The 17,037-nt window shown below is 63.2% G+C and overlaps 2 protein-coding genes across 3 annotated transcripts; both read left to right on the top strand.

Annotated features, from left to right (window-relative positions):
* Positions 1 to 1,885: 1,885 nt before the first annotated feature.
* GIPC1 (GIPC PDZ domain containing family member 1) lies at positions 1,886 to 11,417 on the top strand. Of its 2 annotated transcripts, XM_087425314.1 has the most exons (10): positions 1,904 to 1,967; positions 4,121 to 4,175; positions 5,192 to 5,408; positions 5,690 to 5,776; positions 7,647 to 7,963; positions 8,867 to 9,052; positions 9,137 to 9,317; positions 10,039 to 10,151; positions 10,467 to 10,548; positions 10,673 to 11,417. In XM_087425314.1, the coding sequence occupies exons 5-10, from the start codon at positions 7,676 to 7,678 to the stop codon at positions 10,822 to 10,824; spliced, it is 1,002 nt and encodes a 333-aa protein (XP_087281440.1). In that variant the 5' UTR covers positions 1,904 to 1,967; positions 4,121 to 4,175; positions 5,192 to 5,408; positions 5,690 to 5,776; positions 7,647 to 7,675; the 3' UTR covers positions 10,825 to 11,417. The 2 variants fall into 2 exon arrangements, with proteins under 2 accessions (XP_087281439.1, XP_087281440.1); XM_087425313.1 differs by lacking the exon at positions 5,192 to 5,408 and having other exon boundaries at positions 1,886 to 1,967.
* A 2,797-nt stretch (positions 11,418 to 14,214) lies between these two features.
* Positions 14,215 to 16,643, top strand: PTGER1 (prostaglandin E receptor 1). Its single transcript, XM_087425315.1, has 2 exons — positions 14,215 to 15,621; positions 16,172 to 16,643. Exons 1-2 carry the CDS (start codon positions 14,524 to 14,526, stop codon positions 16,436 to 16,438), a joined length of 1,365 nt encoding a protein of 454 aa, XP_087281441.1. The 5' UTR covers positions 14,215 to 14,523; the 3' UTR covers positions 16,439 to 16,643.
* Positions 16,644 to 17,037: the final 394 nt, after the last annotated feature.

Genomic DNA, 17,037 nt, shown 5'->3' on the forward strand with positions numbered 1-17,037 from the left:
TCTAGTTCTTCTATGTGGGATGGTGCCTCAGCATGGCCTGATGAGTGGTGCATAGGTCTGTGCCCAGGATCCGAACCAGGGAAACCCGGGCAGCCGAAGCGGAGTGCCTGAACTTAACAGCTACACCACCGGGCCGGCCCCTAGGCAGCCTCTTGAGCTATGAAATCGAGTAGGAAGTGCCTGGCACTGCTCTGTGCCCTTGGGCAACCCCCTCACCCCTCCCTCGGCACTTCCTCATCAGTCAAGGTGGATTCAGGCTCAAGATTCTGCTGCCCTGAAGCCTCCCATGCTGCCCTCTCCAGGTGTGCAGAAGCAGCTCAGATAGCAGGGGCAAGCAGGGCAATGGCAGTCCCACACAGGGCTCTGGCCCAGCCCAGGCACCTGACTGCTCAGTGAGGAGGCAGAGGGCAGCAGAACAGGAAGAGAAGGACAATGGCTGTGCCTGTTGCCATGGCAGGCACCGTGTTTGCCAGCTGGGTGGGGCCAGCCAGGCAGCCCTCAGCAGCTCAGCCCAAGGCCCACTTTCCCACCTCACGTGGCACTCCTGCAGGCCCTGGCGCGGCTGGGGTGCACAGCAGCTCACTCTGGGGACAACAAAGACCCAGTCCTTCAATGAGGCTTGAGCAGGTTCTCAGCAATTAGAGGCCTCCAGGAACTACAAATCCCAGAACACACAGCGAACTCCAGGTCCAGCCCCAGCTGCCCAAGTGGCTGGCTTTGAACCAGAACAAGGAAATCTCACCTGTCCTGGGAACTGAGAGTCCTGGCCTGGGCGAGGTGCATTTGTGTCTTTGTTTCTTGGACGTGTTCCTGCCTGAGAAATCCCAGTTGCAAGCCAAACCTAGAGGTGGTATTACCTGGTCCTTTCATCCACACGTGTGCTGAGACCCGGCTCTGGGCCAGTCTCTGGACCAGGGCGGGGGGAACACTCGGATGGAGGAGACAGACTTATGAAGGGTCCCCTCCCTGAGGGCGGAGGCTAGGGTTAGCTGGGTACCCTTTGCAATCTAGCACATAGCATGTGCTCGGTAAGTATTTGCTGGTCTAACCAACAAGCGAGCAGGCCATCTCGCCCTTGTCCCCCATTCCATTGCACCCTTTCTTTGGTAGCTCCTCCGATATTGCACCACCCTAAAGCACGCTGGATCTCCCCATCCGGCCTCCAGGCCTTTGCAGGCACTGTTCCCTCTACCAGGAGCATCTTCAGCTTACTCGCTGAAGTGTCCCTAGAGACAGGACAAAGCCTGGCACGGAGCAGAGGCACATTAAATATTTGATGAGTGAATGAATGAATGAATGAATGCCCTTGTCCATTGTACACCCCAGGAAGCTGGGACACTCGGGACCCTCCCTATTCATTTCGTCCCCGGCCCGCCCGCCTGGAATGAATGCCTCCTTTTGTCCGCTCCCAGGATGGCCAGGCTGGGGCAGGGGCAGGCCCGGCAGAGGACCGGATTAGGGGCTGGTCTCCTAAAGGGTCCGCTTTTCCGGACTTCCGGAGTTCGCATCCCCTCCCCGGGGCTCAGCCTGGGTCACCTGGCTCCCACGGCCAGTCCCTCGCCCCTCACCCCCCAGTCACCCCAGACGGACGCTCAGCCGGCAGCACGAGGTCAGGGGCCCCAGCTTCCCACTGGTCGTACTCTCCTTCGCTCCCCGCGATGGGCCGGCCCGGCGCAGCTCCCCCTCCGCCGCGCGGTGGTACGGCCCGCCGCGGCCTAGGCGGGGCGGGAAGGTCCACTGCGCCGCGCGGGGGGCGGGCAGGGCCGCGCGGGCGCGGATCCCTCTGGAATGCTTCCGTCGGGCCCACCCGGGCGGGGAGGCGCGGCGCGGCGCCGATTGGCCGCGAGCTCGGGCGGCCGCTCCTGATTGGCCGGGCGCGGGCGCCGGCCCCGCCCCCCCGCGGCTGCGGGAGAGGCCCGGCCGGAGTTTGCGGAGGGCCGAGCGGGGCGCGCAGGGCGGCGGCGCAGGTGAGTGTCCGGCGGGCGGGGCGCGGCGCGGCGGCTCGGGGCCCCCCGCGCGGACCGCGGGGTCGCACCGCGGGGGGCCGGCCGGTCGCGCGGGTGGGGCCGGCCCTTGCACGCGGCGGGAGGTCGAGGCCGGGCGCGGGGATGCCCGAGGCCTCCTCCGGCGGGGCGCCTCCGTTCCCGCTGGGGGCAGCGGGCAAACGCCCCCCGCCGCCGGGATGCGGTCTCCGGCCGCACCCCTGCCGCCCGCGTCCCTCTGGACAGTCCCCGTCCCGGCGGGGACAGGCGCGGCGTCGGCGTTTCGGAGCCCTCCCGGGTGCCTCCCCGGAGCTGGCCGCGTCCCAGTGCCCCAGGGCCTGAGGGGGCCTGGGCAGGACTGAGGTCCCGATAATAATAGCGAAACAGCCGCCCGGCTAGCATTTATTCAACATTTCCGTGTCACGTATTTACCGTGCCTGCCGCTGAATCTAAACACCTCGTGGAAGGTGCTGTTACTTCTTCCAGAGGTGAGGCAGCAGACCCAGAGAGCTGGCGTGGCTGGCGCAAGGGCACACAGCTAGTAAGTGGCAGCTCTGGGACTCGAACCCGTGCCTCAGAGTCCAGAACTGGAGTCTCAACCACTAGAGCGGATGCCCCGTGGCTCCCTGGCTCAGGTGTTCCTGGCCAGCTCCCCCCACACAACCACACACACCATCTGGGCCACACCTTCTGGTCTTTGATTCCCTCCCCCAGAGGTGACCAGATACCAGCCGCTCAAACAGGAAGCTGCTCCCATGTCCCTTCTCCCCTGAGCCGAAGAGGCAAGGCCGAGAAGGTCCTGAGAAGAGAGTGACAGCTTCAGGGGAGATAGGCAGGGGGCCAGGACGCTGGGGTCCTGTGCCTCTTGGGCCCCTGGGAAGCCTGGGCCAAGGCCAGACAGTAGGCATTCTCCCTGGAAACACCCAGGAGCCGGTTTTTCAAGAGTGAATCAGAGGCCTCCCGCCCTCCCCTCCAAAGCAGTACCCAACTGGAAAGGGGGGCCTGGGCATGGTGTCCCCCTCCTCCGGCTTCTGTGACCTCCCAGGAACCCCCTCCCCTCCTCCTGCTGCCCTCACTGTGGCTGTGGGGTTACTAAGTGTCCAGCCCCTCCGGGGAAGAGAGGGTGGGGGTGCTGGAATTCCAGCGACCAGCTCCGCCGGCCTGCAGCTCCTTTCTCCATCCCTGCTTGCGGGGTTGAGAGGAGGCTGGGAGCATGGGAGGGCGTGGTGGTTAGCAGCTCCAGGCTGCTGTGTGCTGAGGATAGAGGAGTTTGGGGAGGAGTCAGAATGAGGACATAGGACGTTCATTCTTTCTACAATGTTGATTAAGCACCTACAATGGGCCAGGCACTGTTCTTGGCACATAGGATACAGCAGTGAACGGGACAAAAATCCCTGCTCTCTGGAAGCTGCCATTGTAGTGGAAGGGGGGGACAGGTGACAGCAGTTAACCAGTAAATAAGAAAGGTACCCGCAGACAGTGCTGAGCGCTCTGAATAAAATATGAGGGGGCCTTGGGAGAATGTGTGGGCAAGGGGGCTCTCAGAGGAGGTGACTTTGGGGCCGAGGTCTGAATGACAAAAAGAAGCCAGCCCTGCACAGGTCAGGCAGGGGCACAGCTGGGGCGCAGGCTCTGTGGCCGGACCCAGCTTGGAGTAGCGTGCCTGGGGTGGGAGATGCAGCCGAAGTCTCTGGGTCACAAGGAGTCCAGAGCTTTTCCTCCGTCAGGTGGGAAACCATTGTAAGATTTGAGGCTGGGGAGGGACGCGATCTGGTTTATGTTTTAAAATAGAGACATGAAGTTAAATAACAGCCTAAGACTGGAAGACAAGAGTCCTGCCCGGGCAACGTGTAATTAAGTTCATGGGCCTAAGCCATCGGGACCACAGGGGCGGTTCCAACAGGCTGGGGCAAGCCAGGGAGGCTGCCTGGAGGAGGTGGCCTGGAGTAGGGCTTCTCAGGCAGAGAGGACTGGGATGTTCCTGGGCAGGGCAGGAGAGGAGGCAATAATAATAATGACAATAATGATAACAGCTTCCTTAAACTGAATATCAAGCAAAGAGCTAATCCAGTTGAATGCATAATCTTTTTGGATTCCCATATGCACCCTGAGAGACAGGAATTCTGCCCATTTTTCAGATGAGGAAACTGAGGCCCCATCAAGTGAAGTGACTTGCCCACAGCCACGCAGCTGGTAAGTGGGGTGGGGTCTCAACCCAGGCCACCCTGCCTCTTGTGGCCTGGAGGGCAAATTCATTAATCATCCACTTTTCTTACCACCGTTATGCCCCCTCACAAGTGGGGACACAGAAGCCAGCCTGAAGCAGGCAGCAAGTAGATGCAGAATATGGAGGTTGGGACTTGGTGATCAGAATGTGTGGGCCCTGGGAAAAAGAGGAAGTTTGAATTTTGGCAGCTGATTGAAAGATGGTACAGATGGAAATAGTAGTAATAATCACCAATATTTATGAACCCTTATTGTGTGCCAGGAACTGTTCCAGGCCCATGCATGATTTCCTTGGAGCTCAGAGAGGTTAAGACACTTGCCCAAGGTCACACAGCTAGTAAGTGGAGAAGTCAGGTTCCAGACTCATGTTCTTAGCATCTTGCTAAGATATATGGGGGATGGGGGGAGGGGAACCAGAGGAGGTGATGGTGAGGGTTTTTTTTTAGCATCATTGAATGTAATGAAATAACTTGAGGGAGCAGTACTGGTTTATTCATTCAGAATTCAAATGTTGTCAAATATTCGGTGTGTGCCTACTGTGTGCTAGATCCAGTGTTGGGTGTTATGGATAGAGAGATGAGGTAACCAATGAAACACTAGTATCCAGTACATGTAAAGAGTTCCCACAAATCAATAAGAAAAAAAGATGGGCAGTGCAATTAAAAACAGACAGACCATGCACTTTTTAAAAATGGGCAAAGACTTAAACAGGCAGTTCACAAAAGGGCAAATCCAAACGGTTAATAAATGTGTTAAAAGTTGTTCAGCATCATTGATTATGAGGGGAATGAAAAACAAAACCACAATGAAAGAGGACAGAGACGCTCCCTGTCTTCCTGGCTACAGGAGGCACCTTCCCTGTGCACGGAATGATGCTGGGAGGCAAAGGATGGGGGACCCCAGAGGTAGGGCTTATGCTGTTGCTGGGGAGACAGGACCCTCTTGAGGGCAGTGACTACAGCCTGTGCCCCTTAACTCCCCAGAGCCAGGCACAGGGACTGGTGGGCTGGTGAACATTAGGATCAGTCATTCATCCATTCATTCATTCAAGAAATATTTATCGAGCACCCGCTGTGTGCCAGGCACTGCTCTCTGCACCGAAAATATAGGGATGAATAAGACAGACAAGGTTCCCTGCCCTTTCGGAAAACAGACAATGAATGAGATAAATGAATGAAATATATATTCCACCTGAAAGAGGTAAGAGACGGAGTTGTGTGGATACCGGGGGGCACAGCCAGTGCAAAGGCCCTGAGGCTGGACTTGACCTAGTGTGTTGGAGGAACGGGGACGAGGCCCATGTGGCTGGAGGGAGCGAGCGATGGGGAGAGTGGGAGGAGACGAGGGCAGGCAGGAGATGGGCCCAGATCTTCTGGGGCCTGTGGGCTGAGGGGAGGACATTGACTTTTACTCCGAGTGAGGTAGGAGCCTTGGGAGGAGTGAGGGCACAGTACAGATGTGACGTGACTTATGTTTTACAGGCTCCCTCTGGCTGCTGTGTTGACAAGAGACGGTAGGGGCAAGGGCAGGAGCTGGGAGACCCAGAGGAGGCGCCTGCACTAGTCTAGGTGAGTGACCGTGGGGCCGGACCAGGTGATGTTACCGGAGATGTTGGAGAGCAGGTGGATGAATGAATGAATGAATGAATGGAGGCATGAGGATGGATGCAGCCCACTGGGCTGGACTGAATCCAGGATGGCCCCTTGGAAGAGGTGATCTGAAGGGAAGGAGCAGGAAGTCCCCTAGACACAGAAAAATAGAATTTGGCCTAGTTTGATCCTCCTCACAGCCTAGCTGGGTGGGTGGAATGTCCCCATTTGCAGACCAGGCACCTGAGGCCCAGGCGCTTAGGGGACGGCTTTGTGGTTACGGCCTTGGACTTAGGAGTCAGACATACTTGAGGGTGCAGCCTGTCTCTGTGACTTTGGACCTGTGACTTAAAAGTGACATCTGAACTCTTTCCAGTTGAGAAGGCCCGTCGCTGCTGTTCCCTTCCCTCCTGACGCTCTCCCTTGCTCACTCCCCTCTGGCGCCCTGCTCTCTCGCTCATCTGTGAGTCTGCTCAGAACCTCCATGGCTTCCACCTCACTCAGAGCAGAAGCCAAGTCCTTCCTCCTCCCACAAGGCCCTGCTCGCTCTGCCCCGCCCCTCCCTGCCCCGCCTCCTGCTGCTGCCCCCCTGACTCACTCTGTTCCAACCGCATAGGCCTCCTTGCTGTTCGTCCAACATGCCAAGCACATCCCCACCTCAAGGCCTTTGTGCTGGCTGCTCCCTCTGCCTGGAACGTTCTTGCCTCACATCCTCATATGGATACGTCTTCCTGACGTGCAGGTCTCAGGTTCGGCTTCACCTGCTCAGAGAGGCCCTCCCTGACCGCATCTGTAGAACTCGTCTTGTTTTATTGTCTCCATCACATTATTAGAAATTACATTAGACATTTACACGTTTGCTTGCTCACTGTGCGTCTTCCGCTGTGGACTGCATGCTTCTGGACAGCATGCACAGAGACCCAGCTAGCCTCGATAGCACCTAGAAGTGACTTAGAAAAAGGCAGCCCTTTCTTCAAGCAGACACATCACCACACCAGGGGGTGGTGCTTTTGCATAGTGAACAACCTCCGTAACTGCACATGGTGGCCCCAGTCAGGGACCTGGCTTAACTTATTGAAGGCAGTACCAAAAATGGTGCATGGAATATAGTAAGCACCCAAAACACATTTGTTTGAAGGGAGAGAGGGAGAAGGAGAGAAAGAGACTGAGAGAGAGTGGGGGAGAGGAAAGACTGCAGTGTATCAGACAGGACAGCTTTTGCTGCAGTAACAACCCCAAAAGGCTTTAGTGGTTGAACTCAATGCAGGTTTCTTTTTTGTTCCTGCTCCGTGTCTGCTGCAGCTCAGCGGAGGTTGCATTCATTGCAGTCACTCAGGGCCTGGCCTGCTGGAGCCGCCAGCATATCAAACGTAGCTGGTCCACCTGCCAGGGAGAAATAGCCCTCTGGAGGCTCTCTCTCCAGTAATTAAGTACTTCAGCCTAGAAATGTCACGTGTCCCCTCTTCTCACAACTCACTGGCCAGAACTGGTCAGACGCCTGTCAGTCACAAGGTCACTGAGTCCATCTGCCCACATGCTTTGAAGGGGCACAGTCAGAAATTTTTTATGCATAGCACTACTGACTATGACCGACAGAAAAATAAAGACAAACGTCAGCGCCCCCGGCCTCCATGTTCTCATCTGTGAAATGGGCATAATCATGGCACCACGCGGCCCCACATCGCCACGGGGTGTGCGCACTACGGGAGGGCACGGAGCGGGCGCTGCACCTCCTGTACCGCTGTGTGAGTGTGGCCGGGTCTGCACGAGCCGCTCTGCGCGGAGCGCTCCGCGGGCCTGCAGGGTGCTGCGGCGGGAGCGCCGGCCTGACCCCCCTCCCGCCCTGCAGATCTCGGGCGCATCCTCCGCTCGCCGCTCATGCCGCTGGGACTGGGGCGGCGGAAAAAGGCGCCGCCTCTGGTGGAGAATGAGGAAGCCGAGCCCGGCCGTGGCGGCCTGGGCGTGGGGGAGCCGGGGCCCCTGGGCGGAGGCGGGGCACGGGGGCCCCACATGGGCTTGCCGCCCCCGCCCGCGGCCCTGCGGCCCCGCCTCGTGTTCCACACGCAGCTGGCCCACGGCAGTCCCACCGGCCGCATCGAGGGCTTCAGCAACGTCAAGGAGCTCTACGGCAAGATCGCCGAGGCCTTCCGGCTGCCGGCCGCCGAGGTACCGCGGGAGCCGCGCGCCGGGGTGCTGGTGGGGGGCTGCGGCTCGGGGCGCTGCAGGTGCCGAGCCTGCGCCCGCGGGATGGTGGGTGCTGGCGGCCCGGCTGGGGCTGAGCTCCCATCGGGCATCGCGAGGCCTGCGCCGCAGTGGATTGTGGGGGCTGGCGGCCACGCTGGGGCTGAGCTCCCATCGGGCATTGTGAGGCCTGCGCCCCAGTGGATTGTGGGGGCTGGCGGCCAGGGCTGGCGGCTGAGGTCCCATCGGGCATTGCCAGGCCTGCGCGCCAGTGGATTGTGGGCAGGCATTGGGAGGACTGCGCCCGCGGGATTGTGGGAGCTGGGGGCTGAGCTCCTGTCGGGCTTTGGGAGGCCTGTGCCCCAGTGGGTTGTGCGGGCTGGCGGCCAGGGCTGGGGGCAGAATTCCCATCGGGCATTGGGAGGCCTGCGCCCCAGTGGATTGTGGGGGCTGGCGGCCAGGGCTGGGGCCTGAGTTCCCATGAGGAATTGGGAGGCCTGCACCCCGGGGGATTGTGGGGGCTGGAGATCAGATGTAAAATTCACTTCTCCATGATGCGTCGAGAGGCCTGACCCTGAGGACTTTGGGGGCTGAAGGAAGGGAGGCGAGGAGGGCGGCTGTGGGATTGAGCAGGAAGTAGATGCAGGGGTCTCAGCAGGCGGATGGATGTCTGCACCCCTTCATTTATCCCGCAGCATTTATCGAGCGCCCACATGTGCCAGCTCTGTGCTCTAGAGACAGCAGGCAGTTGTTGCTAAGACAGAAATCCCAGTACTAGCAGAGCGGACATCCTACTGGGGGCCCTGCCCAGGCCCCGGGGGTGGAGATCCCCAGACCTCCCCAACTTCAAGGAGGGAGGTGAGGGTTGAGTGCCTCCCACCGCTGCAGGTGATGTTCTGCACCCTCAACACCCACAAAGTGGACATGGACAAGCTCCTGGGGGGCCAGATCGGGCTGGAGGACTTCATCTTCGCCCACGTGAAGGGGCAGCGCAAGGAGGTGGAGGTGTTCAAGTCGGAGGAGGCGCTGGGGCTCACCATCACGGACAACGGGGCCGGCTACGCCTTCATCAAGGTGCCTGGGGTGGACGGGGCACTCGGAGTCCTGAGGGGGGACCCAAGCGCGGAGTCCCGGGGGCTGACAGCTCCTCTCGCGCAGCGCATTAAGGAGGGCAGCGTGATTGACCACATCCAGCTCATCAGCGTGGGCGACATGATCGAGGCCATCAACGGGCAGAGCCTGTTGGGCTGCCGGCACTACGAGGTGGCCCGGCTCCTCAAGGAGCTGCCCCGGGGCCGCACCTTCACGCTGAAGCTCACGGAGCCCCGCAAGGCCTTTGGTGAGGGGCTGCCCCCTGGACCGCCATGATCGCTCTGCTCACTTGGGTCCAGGCTGCAGTGCCAGGGGCCACCAGCAGGTGGCGCCCAAGCCCAGCCGGCCGCAGTGGAAAGGGGGGGCAGCCCCGCCCTGCCCTGCGGAGGCGGTGCTGGCTGCCCGCCCAGCTGGGAGGAGGACGGGGGCAAGGAGGAAGTTGCCCCCACACCCAGCTTCCAGGAGACATTAGCTCAGCCAAGTGCCCCCAACCCTGGCTCGCCCCCCCAGCCCTGAGAAGCCAGGCTTGGCTGCCCTGTGCCAGCACCCCGACTTTTCCTTCTGGCTTCACTAACCCTCAGGAATGGGCCTGAGGCCCCTGGGTGGGGGTGGAGGACTTAAACACTTCCCCAGGCAGGTGGGGCCGGTCCACGGCCCAGCAGCTGTACCCCCTTGGCCATGGGGAGAACAGCAGAGACCCAGGCCCCACACCCATCCTTCAGGAGCTGGGAGCAGAAGTGGTCTCTCCAGCCTTCCCTCCAGCCTTTTCCATTCCCAGCCCCTGGCTGCCCCTCCCACACCTGTGCCAACCCCGAGTCAGGACTGCTGCCCTCCTGGGGTCACCTCAGCCCACAGCTTCCCCGGAGTTTGCAGAAGCTTGGAGAAGGTGGGGGGTGTCTGAGGCTGGGATGCCTGGGTTGCTGCCCAGAGTGTGCTGGAACTGTGCTTCCCTGACCTGCCCCCCACAGACATGATCAGCGCCCGCTCCGGGGGTGGCCGCCCTGGCGCCGGCCCCCAGCTGGGCACTGGCCGAGGGACCCTCCGGCTCCGGTCCCGGGGCCCTGCCACTGTAGAGGATCTGGTGAGTGTTCCCGCCAGGCCACAGCCCCACTCCCTGCGCCTTCAGAGGTGGCAGTGTCACCCGTTAGCTGAGGGGCTCTGGGCGCTGGACTCAGATCTGCCTCTGCCCCCTCCCAGCTCTGGAACCTCTCTTGGGCAAGCGGGCCTCAGTTTCCTCGTCTGTAAAACGGGGATAATAATACTGACACCTTCAGAGTTGTTGTGAGGATGAAGCACAGGTTAACATAAGTAACATGGTCAGAGTTGCCCCTGGCGCTGAGTGAGCAGAATCACAGTTATGTTCACATTAGCGTGATGTCGCTGTCTCCTCCTTCAGCCTTCAGCCTTTGAGGAGAAGGCGATAGAGAAGGTAGATGATCTGCTGGAGAGTTACATGGGCATCAGAGACACGGAGTTGGGTGAGTAGGGGGTGCTGGGGTTTGAGGATAGGTGGGGGTCTGGGGGAGGGGTTTCTAGGTCCTGTAGGGCTGAGTCTGCGCTGAGCACCCCTGCTATTTGTGCCTCCACTCTGCTTCTCGCCAGCGGCTACAATGGTAGAGCTTGGAAAGGACAAAAGGAACCCGGACGAGCTGGCTGAGGCCCTGGACGAACGGCTTGGGGACTTCGCCTTTCCTGACGAGTTCGTCTTTGACGTCTGGGGGGCCATTGGGGATGCCAAGGTCGGCCGCTACTAGGCCTCCCACGGACCTCACGATGACCTGGGCCCGGCCTGGTGGGAGCCCCCAGGGGGACACCACAGCAGCTGTCTTGGGCCTGGCTCAGCAGCCGGAGGACGGTGCGGAGTGGAGGTGGGGCCGGGCCCCTGCCCCACTCCAATCGGTACCACCCCCTCCCCGGTCCCCAGCCCCCCTGCTCTGTTCCCCACCTACCTCAGCTGGGTCAGGCTCGGGGAGGGACCGGCCAGATTGGGCGGCCGCCCCCGCCCCCAACACTTTCCGCATCGGCTGCCAAACTGGTCCCTCTGTCTCCCTGGGGCCTCGGGTTCTGTTTGGGGGTTGTGACCTCCCTAGTTTCCTGATGCAGGGAATGCAGAAGGGGGGTGTCCCCCTCAACAAATGCAATAATACCCTCCCCGCCGAGAGGAGCCCCCCGCCGTGGAGTCTGTTAGCTCCACGTTTGGAACACGAGTCCGCTGTGAACAGCCCGACCTCCCCGCACCTTGGCTCCCTCAGCCCGGCCCGGCGGGACGGGGCGGGAGGGACGATGGCGGTGGGCTTTTGTATCTGAATTTCTTGTCTGGAACATAAAGAATCTCTCTGCTCTTGGACCTGTGTGGTGGCTTTGGGGTGTGGGAGAGGGGGTGGGCCGGCGCTGGGAAGGACTGTAGCAGCTGAAATCCATCCTCCCTGGCTCCAAATTGAATTAGGAGCCGGCCCGGCCGCCTGCCCCCTCCCACCCGTTCCGCCTGATGCGGCTCCTGGCCGCGGGCCACCCGTCTTCCAGGCAAGGCCGGAGCTTGTTGGCGTCCTGAGGGCCCGAGTGTTGCTTCTAGAGCAAGGCCTCCTCCACCCCAGCCTGGTGTGAACAGTGGGCACGAGGACAACCCAGGGCTGGGAGGCAGGGAGAAAGACAGACGGGGGGCCTCCGCCCTGCCCTGCGGGGTGAGTGCTGCCGGGGAGGAGCCCCACCCCGAGGCTGGGGGAGCATCTCCAGGCGGCCCCCGCCCCAGCTGCCTGTGGACGTGCGGGGTCTGTGGGCGGCCGTGGCTGGATATAAACCCAGCATGCTTGTTTTGACAACGCACTTCATCCTTGAAGATTGAGGGGGAATCGGGGAGGGGCGCAGGACCCTGGCCAGACCTGGAGGGAAGAGCGAGGATTGGAGCGAGGGAAGCCAGGCCAGAGGTCCCTACAGGAATGTTCGGGGTGAGCCGAGAGCGGAGACGGAGCCCGGCCTGCTCCCCATCTCCCCCGGGCGGGCGATGGGCCCCGGGGAGGGGGAGGACAGCTAGGCAGGGGGTGCGAGAGGCCTTCGGGGTGTTCGCGGGGCGGGGCAGGGCAGCCGCTGTCAGGGCCCCGCTGGCACCCTGGGCACCTGTGGGCGCTGTGTCTGTGCTCATGGACAGCGGGGTTGCACAGGGGTGTGGCGGTGCCGAGTGGGTAGGACTGTGTCAGTGTGTTGGGGGTTGGTGGCCGTGTGGAGGGCTGTAACCTGTGTGTGTCGAGGGAACGGGATGTGATGGCCGTCTTTGTGGTCCAAGGTGTCTGTGGGTGCCACTGGCAGTGCCCTGTGTGGGGTGTAGCTGTGTGAGGGTCTCGGTGCCCAGGGCCGTGAGCGTGTCTCTGGGTGTTCCTGTGTCTAGGGGAGTGACGTGACCAGCTAGATCTCGGGGTGTCAGGAGGGTGCCACTCCTGTTTCTCAGGTAGATGCAGGGTACCTGTGGGGCCTGTCTTGGACGATTGGGGGGTGTCTCCTGGTGATATGGAGTGTGGCTGGGGGCTGTCCCAGCGGCAAGGATTGTCTCGGGGTGCCAGGTGAGGCTGTCTTTCCCAGCGCCGAGGGTGTGACGGTGGCTTTCTCGGGGCTGCATCGCCGGGTGTTGAGAGAAGCGGCAGTGTTAAGAATTGGGAACTGTGGGCATGTCGGGTGTTGGAGGTGACTGTCTCAGTTCAGAGGTGTGACGGTGGCTGACGCCAGGCTTGGAGGAACGTGGCTGCCACCGCGCTGGGGACAGGGTGTGATGGTGGCTGGTCTCAGAGTGTTAAGGGATAGGATTGTGTGTCTTCGGGCGTGACACTGTGTGCGCGCTCCTCAGGGTATGACTCTGCTTCTCAGAGCAAGAGGAGCGGCTGCGCTGTGTGTCCACAGGTGTGGCTGTCTCTGTGGCTTGGGGCGTGTGTGTCACAGATGTTGCTCTCCACATCCTAAAGCAAGATCCCTTGGACCCAGCCTTCTGCCTCCCCTGCCCCCTCGGGCCCCCCCTCCCCTCTCGAGGCGGGTATGACTCTTGGCCTGGCCTGGGCTTTAAGCCCCTGTGTAAATAGTGGGCGGATCTCCTGGCCAGGCTGCGCCTGCCCGGAGCTGGTCCATCCACAGCACTGCCCACCGCCACCCACCTGACATCCACCAAGGCTCTGGCAGGGCAAGGGGGCGCTGCCCCCTACCCTGCAGGGCTAGGCCCCCAACCTCGCAGCCCCTGTGGGGGCAGCCGAACCCCCTGCAGCCGCCCCCGCTTGCCCGGGGTGACGCTCACATTTTCCAGTGTTTAGATTTTATCCGCTTTATTAATGAGGCAGGCGAGAGGCCTGCGCCTGGGGGGAAGGGGGCTGCTCCCGCCTCGCCAGGGGGGAGGGGTCACGGGCGCCAGGCCAACTCCCCAGTCAGGAGAGCTGGGGCCCAGAGGGACCCCTGCCCACTGCCAGGAGCACAGAGAGGGAGTCTGGCCACCTCAGGCCCCCTGCGGGCGTGCTGGGTGGAGCAGCCCCTGGAGGCCGGAGCGGGCGGAGGAGGCTGGGAGCAGAGGAGCCGCCCCGGGAGGGAGGGAGGGAGGGCGCGGCCTGCCGGAGAGCTCGGGCGCAGCAGGCGTGGGCGCAGCGGGCAGCAGGGGTCCAGCGGCAGGCGATGGGGACCCCGGGTCCCAGGCAGCGCCGGGTAAGAAGGCTGGGGCGAGGGTCTCCAGTGGGGAAGAAGGGCACAGAAAGATGGGGCCGTGGCTACCTCAGTCTGTCCTGTTTTCCCTCTTAATGCCATCCGTCTGTCCCTGCCAGTCTTACCATCTGCCCATCCTTCCTAACCATCTGACCCAGCAGAGTTCTGCCTTCTCAGCCCTCACCACCAGGGCATCAAGGGTGGGTGGTCTTGGGTCGGCCTTGAGGCTTCGGGGCAGGGATGCGGAGCTGGCGGGAGTGGAACTATGGGGACCCTGGATGAGGCAGCTGTGGTCAGGGGTAGGGCCCGGTGAGAGACTGCAATGGAGCTCAGAGATGGGAGTGTGTGGGACAAGGATAGGGACAGGGCTGTGGGGACAGAGATGTGGCCATGGGCTAAAACAAGTGCGGTAGGGAGACATGTGCCCAAGGTGGCAGAGGTGGGGCTGTGAACATGAAGGATGGGGCTGAAGGTGACACGGCAATGGGCAGAGATGGGGCAGTGGGGTCAGGTGGGAACCTGGGATCAGAAATGGGTCAGGGGGTAGCAGATGGCGCCAGGGGCCAGGAAATTTGCTGCGGTGTAAACATGGGAGGTGGGTGTCAGAGGTGGGTCCGAGAGGCCCAGAGGTGCGACAGAGACAGGGAGGGCTGGAGCTGGGGAGCCTGGTGGACAGAGAACGGGGCAGTGAGGGCAGACTGAGGCGGGGAGCAAGAGATGTGGAGGCGAGAGGCAGAGGAGGAGGAGCGATCAGGAACGGGCAGCCAGGGTCATTTGGCATTGCCATGGGCAGAGGGTCCACCGAAGAACGCCATGGGGTCAACCCGGTCCTGATGAGCCAAGAAGGGGCCACGGCTGGTCCCAGCCCGACGGACGGCAGGCGCTGTGCCCTGGGCAGCCTCACCTCGCCCTCCTCTCCTCTCCCCAGCCCTGCGCCTGACATGAGCCCTTGCGGGCCCCTCAACCTGAGCCTGGCGGGAGAGGCGACCACGTGTGCGGGGCCCGGGGCCCCCAACGCCTCGGCCGGGCCGCCGTCGGGCCTGGCGGGCGCGTCGCCGGCGCTGCCCATCTTCTCCATGACGCTGGGCGCCGTGTCCAACGTGCTGGCGCTGGCGCTGCTGGCGCAGGCCTCGGGCCGCCTGCGGCGCCGCCGCTCGGCCGCCACCTTCCTGCTGTTCGTCGCCAGCCTGCTGGCCACCGACCTGGCGGGCCACGTGATCCCGGGCGCGCTGGTGCTGCGCCTGTACACGGCGGGGCGCTCGCCGGCCGGCGGCGCCTGCCACTTCCTGGGCGGCTGCATGGTCTTCTTCGGCCTGTGCCCGCTGCTGCTGGGCTGCGGCATGGCCGTGGAGCGCTGCGTGGGCGTCACGCGGCCGCTGCTGCACGCGGCGCGCGTCTCGGCGGCCCGCGCGCGCCTGGCGGTGGCCGGGCTGGCCGGCGTGGCCTTGGCCGTGGCGCTGCTGCCGCTGGCGCGCTTGGGCCGCTACGAGCTGCAGTACCCGGGCACGTGGTGCTTCATCGGCCTGGGCCCGGCGGGGGGCTGGCGCCAGGCGCTGCTCGCCGGCCTCTTCGCCGGCCTCGGCTTGGCCGCGCTGCTCGCCGCGCTCGTGTGCAACACGCTCAGCGGCCTGGCCCTCCTGCGCGCTCGCTGGCGCCGCCGCTCTCGACGGCGCCCCTCGGCCTCCAGCCCCGACAGCCGCCGTCACTGGGGGGCGCGCGGACCCCGCTCGGCCTCCGCCTCGTCGGCCTCGTCCGTCGCTTCGGCCTCCGGCGGCTCCCCGGGCCGCGGCTCAGCGCGCAGAGCCCGCGCCCACGACGTGGAAATGGTGGGCCAGCTCGTGGGCATCATGGTGGTGTCGTGCATCTGCTGGAGCCCGCTGCTGGTGAGGGGCGCGCCCCTCCAACCATGCTCCTTCCCTCCCTGACCCTGCCCACCCTTTTTCCTCCTAACATATCTGGGTCTTCCGTCCCTTCCCCAACCAGGGCCCCGCCCCCTTGAGGCCCCGCCTGTCAAGAGCCCGCCCTTTGCTCTCTCCCCGTGACGTCCCACCCCTCCTCCCTGGGGTCTTCGTAGTTCACCCCACCCATGCGAGCCTCCTCTCCAGCCACGTCCCTCTAGGCCCTGCCGCTTCATTCTCTAGTCCCCTTCCACCACCACCTCCCCCGTTTCTCTTCTCTCCTCCAGTCCCCTGTCCTTCGGGATACCTGGGACTTCCCTCCTTTCTTGCCCGAGCCCACGTCTGCTGAAGGCTTTAGTTTCTGGCACGCTAAGGTCCCGCTTCCTCGCCCCTCTTTCCATACACAGCTCCTCCCCACGAAGACCCCCATTTACCCGCCGTGTGACGCCCCGCCGCTCCCCACAGCCCCCGCCCCCTCCCATTCGCCCAGCCCTCCCCGACAGCCGCCCGGCGCTCACGCCGGCTTCTCCCGCAGGTGCTGGTGGTGCTGGCTGTCGGGGGCTGGGGCCCCGGCTCCCTGCAGCGGCCGCTGTTTTTGGCCGTGCGCCTCGCCTCATGGAACCAGATCCTGGACCCCTGGGTGTACATCCTGCTGCGCCAGGCCGTGCTGCGCCAGCTGCTCCGCCTCCTGCCCCTGAGGGCTGGCACCAAGGGCGGCCCCGCGGGGCCTGGCCCAACCAGGAGCGCCTGGGACGCCAGCTCGCTGCGCAGCTCCCGACACAGCAGTCTCAGCCACTTCTAGGCGCCCGGAGCCCCAGCGGCTAAGCCCACCACCCCGGGCCGGCCCGGGTCCGCAGCGCGGAGCCTTCAGGGAATAAGGCCGTTTTGTGGACACGCCCAGGGCGGTGTGCGCCGTCGGGGCTGCAGCACCCTGGCGGCCGCGCGGCGCCTCTGCGGAGCGCAGTTCCGGGACTCGCCACGCGGGGGCGCACAGACCGGAGCCCAGCTGCGCGAGCATGCGCACAACGCCGCGGCCCCGGGCTGGGGCTCCGCCGGAGCAGAGTGGGGGCTTCGAGGGGCGCTTCTTGCCCCTGGCGCCGCCGGCACTGACTCTCGCAACCATTCGCTCATAACGGCCCTGGGCTCCCCCGACACAGCCCCAAGGCCCTACCCCTAAACCACATTCCATCACAGCCGCGAGCCCCCTCCCACCGCGGCCTGCCCACGCTCCCCACCCCAGTAACAGTCCCCGGCACCCCTCCCCTGACCCTCTTCAGATGACCCCCACGTAACCCAGAGCGTCTGCCTGTCACTCACCATGCATCCGGCCACCCATCGGATCCGTCCCCCCAACCCTCCCCACCTCCAAGCACGGCCCCCACCACCATTACCGTAGCCCCC

Source organism: Ceratotherium simum, chromosome 39 (genome assembly GCF_057802395.1).
Source record: "Ceratotherium simum simum isolate JZ-2026a chromosome 39, ASM5780239v1, whole genome shotgun sequence".
In the NCBI taxonomy this organism is placed as follows: domain Eukaryota; kingdom Metazoa; phylum Chordata; class Mammalia; order Perissodactyla; family Rhinocerotidae; genus Ceratotherium; species Ceratotherium simum.

Coding starts and splice junctions, on each gene's coding strand:
- GIPC1 (XM_087425313.1), top strand. CDS start 7,676: ATGCCGCTGGGACTGGGGCGGCGGAAAAAGGCGCCGCCTCTGGTGGAG. Junction 9,318..10,038: donor GGAGCCCCGCAAGGCCTTTG/GTGAGGGGCTGC, acceptor TGCCCCCCACAG/ACATGATCAGCGCCCGCTCC. Junction 10,549..10,672: donor CATCAGAGACACGGAGTTGG/GTGAGTAGGGGG, acceptor GCTTCTCGCCAG/CGGCTACAATGGTAGAGCTT.
- PTGER1 (XM_087425315.1), top strand. CDS start 14,524: ATGGGCAGAGGGTCCACCGAAGAACGCCATGGGGTCAACCCGGTCCTG. Junction 15,622..16,171: donor TCTGCTGGAGCCCGCTGCTG/GTGAGGGGCGCG, acceptor CTTCTCCCGCAG/GTGCTGGTGGTGCTGGCTGT.